At 42.9% G+C, this 10,078-nt stretch overlaps 1 protein-coding gene across 1 annotated transcript; it reads left to right on the top strand.

The window, feature by feature from the left end:
* Positions 1 to 443: 443 nt before the first annotated feature.
* LOC147429601 (uncharacterized) lies at positions 444 to 2,489 on the top strand. Its single transcript, XM_086495474.1, has one exon. It carries the CDS (start codon positions 598 to 600, stop codon positions 2,287 to 2,289), a length of 1,692 nt encoding a protein of 563 aa, XP_086351600.1. The 5' UTR covers positions 444 to 597; the 3' UTR covers positions 2,290 to 2,489.
* Positions 2,490 to 10,078: the final 7,589 nt, after the last annotated feature.

The raw sequence follows: 10,078 nt of genomic DNA, 5'->3' as shown, positions 1-10,078 counted from the left end.
TCTCTGTGTCAAGATTGGCTACAATCGTCTGTGTGTGTGCGTGCGTGTGCGCGCGCGTGTGTGAAGGCGCTGAGAATGTGTGTAGGCTGCTGGTGGGACAACAATAACGCCTTTAATTGGCAATGCTACCCTATAATTCCCTTATAACTGCCTTTTCAAATTTCACCTTCTTCTTCCCCATGCAGCACATTCAAAATTCCTCCATTCCCATTTTTTGAGCAGATTAGTTATATTTTGCCCTATTTATGACGGCGACACCCTCCTTCCTTCTATATTAATATGTAACAAGCCGTCCATTGCTCACCTTGCGTGGGCTTGTCTCTGTTTGTGTGTGTGTGTGTACGTGTTAGCTTATCCTTCTTTCTTTCAACAGAGCTTGTGTGTGTAGGTATGCCATTACCTCTTCTCATACGGTGAGGGAGTATGTGTGTGTGGAAGTTTGAACAACACAAGAGAAAGAAAGACAGATAAGACAGTGTGTGTGTGTGTGTGTGTGCGCGCGCGCGAGAGAGAGAGAGAGAGAGAGAGAGAGAGAGAGAGTTAGTTAAGGGGGAAAGTTTGAAGAGAAATCTTGTGTGCGTGTGAGGGTTTGTGCGTATGGAGTATTGCCCTGGTTCTACTGCCATATATGGCAGCATGCATGAGGCCAACCTGCACTACAGCACAATGGCAATGGACAGCTTGCAGTGCAGCTTTCTTCCGGATGCTTCAACTGGATCTATGGAGGTGACTGCTAAATTGGCCGACAACACAGGCTGTCGGCAAAGCATTAGCGAGAAAGATAATGCATGGCTAGGGCGTTCCGCGGCTGCAGCGGCAGCCGAGCAATATAGCCCCAGCGTTCTGCAGCAGCAGCAGCTCAATTCATTTGATGAGGAATTGTCTTCCTATGAGTATAGTGCAGCAGGGGCTTATGATAATGCCATGACTAATCTTCCTTGCATGCAGAGTGGTCTTTCCAATTGGGAGAACTTTGAGACAGTGGCTGCTTCAAGCTGTCATGAGACCTTTCTTGCAGAGCAAGTGCAACCCTTGCTGGCTCTGCAAGCCATATTAAAGAGCCAATATGGCTTGGACCTTACCCTTGAACAGCTTCTTGCCTTGGATGCCCTCCCTGCCCTCCTGCAAGATAATCCTCATGCAGCAGACTCGGCTCGTGACCCTCCTTATGATGAGGACCAACAGCCCTTTGATTTATCCCAGATTGGCCTTGCAACAACCCAGGAGCCCTGTCCCAATGATCTCCATGTCAAGTATGGCTGCCAAGAGCTGCCCTTTGATACAGCCCATAATCTGCATATTGCCAAGCAACCTGAATATATGCAGCTTGCCAACCTTGGCCCTGATTTATATGCACCTCTATCTTCATCTTCACCACTTTGTGCTTCCATCCTCCCTCTCAAGACTCATGATGTAAGCTCCCCCGGTAGCGCAACATCCTCTGTCCTCACCGATAATGAAAATAGTGATCATAAGCCATTGAGTACACCCATAGAGTGCAACATCCTGAATGCACCCATCCCATCTCCTCTTCCTTCTATTTTCACCCCTCCTTGCTTCAATGCAAGTATGCCTTGGCTCCCGGCCATCAATGCTGTCAACAAAGACGCTTGTTTTGCAATGGTTGAAGATGATTTGGAGCTCATTGAGCCGCCTGCACAGCGCAGGAAACTCCATGGAATCACCTTAGAGCAGGTGCTACAAGCAGAGAAGTTGCAATACAATACAACTCCACCTACAATTTTCAGCAGCCCTTTCTTGCCTAGGGGAGAGGCACTAATGAGTAGTGTAGACATGGGCTTATGTGAAATGGAGAGGCTGGATTGTGGCCCAGCGCAGCAGCCCGCTTATATGAGAAAGCATGCATCGACATCGACATCCAAGTCAGATGATGTGCAATCGCAGAGTGTTGCAGCGCGAAAGAGAAGGCACAAGATAAAGGAGAAGACAGAAAGGTTGAAGGTGATAATCCCAGGGGCCACAAGGCTAGACACAGCTGCCACATTCGATTTGGCGATCAAATATGTAGACTTCCTACAAGCACAAATGGTGTGCTTAGAGAATGAGGTGAGCTTAACCCAGCAAAGAGCAAGCCACAACAAGATTATGTTGGGTGATGATCAAGAGAGCTTCAAAAGAGCTCTTATTCACAGGCTCTTATCATCTCAAGATGTGCAGCATTTTCTTTCAAAGGAGGGGCTGTGCATTGTTACAGAGAGCCTTGCGAACAGACTCAATTTCGATCCGGCCTCTCTACGTCCGCCGCCTCCTGCTGCCCGGACGATTTAGCGGGGTTGGCGGCCTGTTCAGAATATGTAGCATGTGTAGACCACTAACTCCTTAATGGGTCTTGGCTCTTTTTACTCTGTACAAGTTTTGTGCCTCACCCTGCCTAACTCCTCACTAATCAGTAACATTGTTATTTGGCCTTGACTCTGCCAAATCTATTTTTGTTATCTGAGTTATTTCAGTAAAGTCTGATTCTACCATTTTTCTTCTTAGCAATATTCCAGTTTCTCCACCAATGTGAATTGATCTCTACTAAAATTGGGTTTAAAATTAATCACGGTACTAGAACATAACCTAACAATTTTCTACATTATCAAACTATTTTAGCTATATTAAGAAAGTCTATAAATGTGTTTGTGAGTGTTACCACCAAGGGGGGTATCAACAATATTATTTCCTTAAGGTTCAAATGCTCATTATGACATGTTTTAGATCAAGGTAATTGGTGAAGATTTTAATAACATTTAGTACCATTGTAAAATAATGGCTCGAGTTACTACATTGGTGGAAATTTCAATAGCACTGGGTGAAAAAAGAGAACTTCCTTCTTTGGCTTGATCCCTTCCAATCACACAATTTTTTGCTTATGAGCTGGTTGGTCCTCCAACACTAAAGGCCATCGGTCTTTAACGACTCCAAGCATTTGGATCGATGGTCTTGGGCGCTCTTGAGGTGATTCAATGGTCGGAAAAAAAAGGGCCTCTGGTTATTCACAAGAAGTTTTGGACAGATTCTCACGATAATTCCCACATTGTGACTTACCTCAACATCATGAGCTTTTGTGTGAGGCACCGCATACCCAGCTAGGTACGATTGGGGGCAGGGGATCGCCGGCCCGTTTTTGGGGGGGGGGGGGGGCGGTGGTCCCCTGCCCCCAATCGCACCTAGCTAGGTATGCCCCCAATCGCACCTAGCTAGGTACGCGGTGCCTCTCGAGCAGAAGCTCATGATGTTATGCATTGTCTGAAAAACACAACACTGAGAGACTCCGATTTCCTATATGAGAAAATTTCTACATCTTCTTGTGACGTTGCCATGAGAGACATGTGCTATATCCACTAATGCCCACATGTGTCTAGTGACCCACATGGGAAAAACCAAATCTTGTTAAATAAACTAAGGCATGCCTCTCCCTTGTCCTAGCTTACAAGTTTTTCCGAGTCTACTTTTTGATAATGTGATGTTGCCAAGGCTATCGTGATTTGTGCACGTAGTTTTGATCTGTGGATCCCATAACTCGAGGTTCATTTAACATCCTGTGGTCTTTAAGTAGTGTTGAGGGAACCATAGTATGTTGTCCCTTTAGAGAGGTATGGTCTTTTCTCATGTGATGTTTTTAGCTAGTGCACCTTGGCAACTGACTAAAGATTATCAAAGTATGCTTGTTGATTGTCTACCCTCCCTAATCTACCATCGAGTTTTAATGACCTAACAATCACAAGAAGATTTAGAATTTTTCTCATATAGAAAAACAATTCTTTTTCAGTGTTTTTCATACAATGCATAACATCATGAGCTTTTGCTCGAGAGGCACCGCATACCTAGCTAGGTACGATTAAGAGTAGGGGACCCCCCCCCCCCCCCCCCCCCCCCTCGTGCTGGTGGTCCCCTACCCCCAATCTTACCTAGCTAGGTATGCGGTGCCTCTCTCACAAAAGCTCATGATGTTGAGGTAAGTCACAATGTGGGAATTATTGTGAGAATACATTGGAATTATTGTGAGAATCTGCCCAAAACTTCTTGTGAATATTTAGAAAAAAGTGTGTGATTCTATGTAGAATGGAAAGCATTGGATTTTATGTATGATCACTAGCACTAGCTTTCCATGAAGATATTAATCCTTAAATTCACAATGAACAAATTTAGTTTATCACCCAAGTGAGAGCTTGGTCTCCCTATTCTTTGAAATTTTTGTAGTATTAACATTTGAAATAATGTCCCATGCATCTGAAGCTCAATTTAAGAGCTTCAATTTAAGTTGTATTAATTGTTAGGAATAAGGAATAGATAAGTAGAGAATAAAGCAGTTTACTTAATGGAGATAATTTTCACACACAAAGAGATGAGAGATGGAGGGAGAGAGCACGATAGATGTGGTTCATCCAAGTGTGAGCTACGTCTGCGAAAAAGCATTTACTCAATGTCTTTGCACTTCAACTAGAAGCAGGTTACAAAGGGATGAGCAACCTTTAATGGCACTTCGTTTTGCTTCACTCTCTTACATCACCTCACACACACACTTCACCTCTACCACCACAATGCACTTTATATGTCTTGTTTTATAGGTCAAAATGAGTCTATATGGGTTGCCCTCTTTCATGAGAGACACCTGTGTGCAGCCGTCCTTGTGAAGATAAGTTCAAGTAGAACTCTCTCATGTGTCCATGTGTAGCCGCTTTTTGGTAGACAAGTCGGTCTGAAAACTGGACACCGATCGTTAAACAGTGATTTCGATGAGAAGAAATATTTCAAAGGTATGCATTTTTGGTTTTTTGATGAATGATTTTTCTCACACAATAGCTTCTCATCCTAACGGAGACTTTACAAATGTGCATTTTTTAGAATAAAAATTACAAGGGGTGAATCGAGCTCCATACTTGACATTTTTTTTTTTTGGTAAAACTCACAATTGTGAGTGCTTTAGTATTAAGCATAACCAAAATAATACAAGTATATTAATCATAACCAAAATAATACAAGTAAAGACCCTGCTCACAGATGAGGATGAGCCAGGGTATCCAGAAGACCATAACATAACACAAATTGCACCACCATATGTCAGGCTTAACAGAGAGCCACCCTTATAATAAACGGGAAGAAGACCAAGGTTGCCACTAGAGACATCACCGACTTCCACTCGGCACTGCACCATCTCTAGCCAGAGCATCCATATCACCAAGAGACAGAACCACCATGAGACTGTGGAGCAACCATGACCATCAATAATTCTAGAAGGGCAAGGTCCATAGTCCCCATCACTAATAGCTCTCGATGGAGCCAAAAAAAGGAGCTGCGAACATGCAGCCAGTCATCGAATTTGAACCAGATCCACTACATCACCACATCGCAAACTGTCATAGTCTATCACCCAACCCCACATCGGGCCAAATAAGTATCTGCGAAGACACAGGATGCCACGAACCACCACGCTACTAGCATCCACCGATCCTCCTACAATCGCCACAAACTCGAAGCCCAACCAACAAACATATCTGTCAATGCCACTCGAACAAGAGTAGGGGGAGCAGCCACCTCGAGGGACAAAAATTCGCAGATCTGCACCATCCAACATTGAAGATAGAGGTTGGGACAGTCGGGTTACCCCCTCTCGGCTAAACCCCTGTCCCTCAAGACCAAAGCTTGACTCTCGCTTGTAGCAACAGGTCGCGTAACCTTAATTGCTCCCAAAAAAATGAAACGCTAGGCCTCCAGACAATCCTCTGAAAGGGGCCCCCACCCAATGAGAACCTGCTAAAGCTAGCTGGTGCACTCATAAACTTAAAGTGAAAAAAAAGAGCAACTTGCTAGTTCCTTTCTTTAGAACACTTTCTGTAATGCCAAAAAAACAACACGATGAAGCTCTTTGTGCATATACAAATGCTCCACCAAGAACTCCTTGCTATGTGCGTAAGTGTCTTTTGGACTTTTCTCGGAGTCACTCCACCAAACTCAAAATACATAGAATTTGACTTTTATGCTCACCAATACCACTATGAGTGACACAATTAAATATGCTCAACCTTGCTAGCTTAAAGCTTAAGCAGGACCTATAATAATTAAGACTTTTGGATCATAAAGAACTTTACTTGAAGCTTTGATAGTAAGGCCTTGAATGAGCTTCTAAGAAAGTATGTTTGATTCAACCAAATCCATTTTCCTTTTATTCACACGTGTTCTCGTTTTGAAGAAGAATAGTGGCATGGTTCTTGTAGACTTTGTATAGTCTATAGAGCTCTTAGTAGGGTACCATTAAGAACATATTTCCATTATATAGGATGGGTGGTATGTTTGATAGATTATAGAATTCTATTTACTACAATAGGAAACTTTGAAGAGTAGATACCATTAGACCAGGATTGTTCTTGGAGATGTAGAAATTTTAGGTGCATTAAAAGATAGATTATGAGTGTGACAGCGTTTTTCATGCATTTGAAGCACCTAAGAGAGAGAAAAAACAAGAGAGGTATTATGTGTGTACACAAGAGAGAGAAGTGATTTTGCAAAGCATGTCGTGTTGCTTTGCATGATAAAAGCAATCAATCACACAAATCACCACTGTCGTTGTGAACGTTGAGTTAATGAATGTAACTTTGCATTATTGATGGTATGTGTGTTTATGTGTGTGTGTGTGTGTGTGTGTGTGTGTGTGTGTGTGTGTGAGAGAGAGAGAGAGAGAGAGAGAGAGAGAGAGAGAGAGAGGAGAAGGCATACTGATAGGGTCCCACCAACCCTCTCAAGGCCCCCCACACCATTAATGATGTGGTATTTTCTTTAGATTACATAAATGGGATATACACATACATAATACCTCAATGCAAGGCTCTACAATATTACATGAATGACGTAGCTACAGAAACTCTTCAAAATGAAGCACCTCCAAGGCTAATGATGTGGGTTGCAAATGGACACCAAGGTCCCCCAAGGGGTTGGAGAAAGATAGATCTACAACACAAAACATAGAAAAGATTACATTAATATAGTACCAAAAATGTAGCTGATGATGGAGCTGACAAGGGGTAGGTGGTGCCAGCTCCAAGGCAAGGGATAATGCTAAATAGAAAGATGATGGGCTCTTCCAAAATAGTGGCAAAGATGGATATAGGTCGGGCCCAAAAAAGCCAAAGCGGCTCGTGCTACTTTGCTTGATAGTGAAGATCTTCCTCAAATGGATGTGGTTTTTTCATATAAATGTTGCTTAGGTGTTTTTGATCATGATGCATCAAAAGAGGACATTATGATTCTTGCTAATTGATCATAGAGCAAAGCTTGCATGATACACTACTAGCATAGAGAAGATAAAAAACTCATCATAGAGGAGGAAGCATTGGCATGGGATCATAAATTTCAAAGGATAACTAAAAAGACAAACCTTGATTGGGTTTGAGTGATTTCTAAAGGAGAAATATCCAAGGATTTCCCCTCCCAACAAGCTGTTGGAATTAGGTTTGCAGAGAAACACACATAGCTTGGAGAAGACGAAGGAAGCACAAGGCACACAATAGAGAGTATGTTACTTAGTGTGCAATGGAAAGATAGATAGCCCTAGAGTGATGGGCGTATATACAATGCACGGGGGAAAAAACCTCCTAAAGAGTGAAAAAATGCCCCGACGGTCCTAGTGTGTTCACACACATCACTACCACATGTATATGGTAACAAATCCCCCCTGGAGTGATGCGGTGAACGAGAGCTGGCACATTAGTAAAGGGAAGTGCCATGCCCTAAGGACATGATCAGTCCACAAAGGGGAGTAAGCCCAAAGCTTTGCGGAAAGCTTCAAGCTTCTCACGAGACAATGCCTTTGTGAAAAGATCTGCAAGGTTGTCCTGTGTTGGCACATAAGCCAAGCTGATCTCTCCTGTTGAGAACCTCTCCCTGACATAGTGCTAATGCACCTCAATGTGCTTTGTGCGAGCATGAAAAATTGGGTTCCTCTCAACTGCCAATGCGCTCTGACTGTCAGTGTAGATAGTGTTGGCAGTGTCCTGTCCAACACCCAAATTAGCCATAAGGCGTCTGAGCCATACACACTCAACCATAGCTGTGAAGACTTCCTTGTACTCAGCCTCACAACTCAAAGTGGCCACAGTAGGTTGCTTCTTGCTCAACCATGATATACATGAACTGCAAAGCATGAAACAAAAACCACTTGTGGACACTCTCGTGTCAAAACAACCAGCCCAATCTGAGTCCGAAAAAGCATGTAAGTCTGGTGGCAATGATCCCCCCTTGGGATAAAACAAGCCAAGATGTAAAGTGCCACTAAGGTAGCGGAAAATTCTCTTGACAGCCTGCCAATGCTTAGACCCTGGGCTATGCATAAATCTGTTGACCTATGAGATTGCAAACTGAATATCTGGCCTCGTGTTGCATACATAAATGAGGCAGCCAACAACAGTTTGGTAAAGAGTGACATCAGCAGGATCGCCAGCATCATGTAGACTCAACTTCAAACCTGTTTCCATGGGAGTGGCAATAGGTTTGCAATCCTCAAGTCCAAACTTACATAGCAATGTCTCTATGTAACTTTTCTGACACAAGGCAATACCACAATCACACTGCTTAAACTGTATACCCAAGTAATGATGCAACATCCCCAAATCTTTCATCTTGAAAGTAGCATTCAAATCAGCCTTAAATTCAGCAATATGTCTCTCATTTGGTCTAGTGATCAGCAAATCATCAACATAAATAACCACGATGAGAAGTATATCAACCCCACGCTTTACATACAATGTGCTTTCTGTTGGACTATTACGAAAGCCTTGTTTGACCAAATGAGTGTCAGCTTTCTCATACCAAGCACGAGGAGATTGCTTCAACCCATACAAAGCCTTCTTACATCTGCACACTTTGTCCTCTTGTCCTTTTATGACAAAACTGCGAGGCTGCGTTACATAAACTTCCTCAAATATGTCACCATTCAAGAAAGCAGTAACAATGTCTGATTGATGTACATCCCAACCAAAATGAGCTGCCAATGCACATAGAAAACGCACAGTAGTCATACGACAAGTGGGAGCAAAATTCTCTTCATAATCTATGCCTTTTTGCTGTGCATAACCCTTTGCAACAAGTCGTGAGCCTTATGGTGATCGATCTCACCATCCGGCTTGCGTTTCAACTTGTAAACCCACTTTGTACCAATGGCCTTTTTGCTAGGAGGCAAATCACATAAAGCCCATGTGTCATTTTCTATAAGTGCATCATATTCTCATTGCATGGCAGCCATCCAATTTTCTAAATTCTGTGCTTCATCAAAAGACAGAGGCTCCTCAACATCATGTAAGCTAGACACAGCCAAAGCATAACAATCTGATGCATAAGATGCATAGCGAGAGCCTGAACGAGTACGACTAGACAAAGGTGCATCCAATTTACTGTCACGCAAAGTGTGCACCAGCCATTTTGGCATACCTCTAGCCTGCTCATTTTTAGCCCTTTCCTCATCAAGTACATCATGTACATCTGCATCAGTAATAGGCTGATCTAAAACATTTTCAGAAACCCCCATAGGCTGTACATTTGCCTCATTCGAACTTACATTCGTATTTACACCACTGAAAAGAGGCAACAAAGTGTCATAAATGTTCTGTGAGCTTACATTACTGTCTCTAGTACATGACAGCAAGGGCTGAACAAAATCTTCCACAAACACTACATCCCGTGAAACCAGAATACGTTTTGTTTGCGGATGATATAACCTGTAACCTTTTCTTTTAGAACTATAACCAACAAAAATACATTTGACAGCCTTATCATCCAATTTTTTGCTCTGCACTTGTGGCACCAAAGCATATACCAAATAGCCAAAAACACGCATGTGCTTAATAGAAGGCTTTCTATCATGCCATGCTTCATATGGAGTAATAGACTGCAAAGCTTTCGTAGGACACCTGTTAAGTACATAAGTGGCACACATGATGGCCGCAAGCCAAAAAGAATGCGGCAAAGCTTGACTTTTGACCATACATCGTGCCATTTCCGTCAGTGACCTGTTTTTCCTCTCAGCAACACCATTTTGCTGAGGTGTATAAGGCACTGTACATTGGTGTTTTATCCCACGACT

This window comes from Adiantum capillus-veneris, chromosome 22 (assembly GCF_014529385.1).
Source record: "Adiantum capillus-veneris isolate H3 chromosome 22, ASM1452938v2, whole genome shotgun sequence".
NCBI classification, from domain to species: Eukaryota; Viridiplantae; Streptophyta; class Polypodiopsida; order Polypodiales; family Pteridaceae; genus Adiantum; species Adiantum capillus-veneris.
Note: the sequence above shows the minus strand (reverse complement) of the source record. Positions and strands in the feature narration are given on the sequence as shown.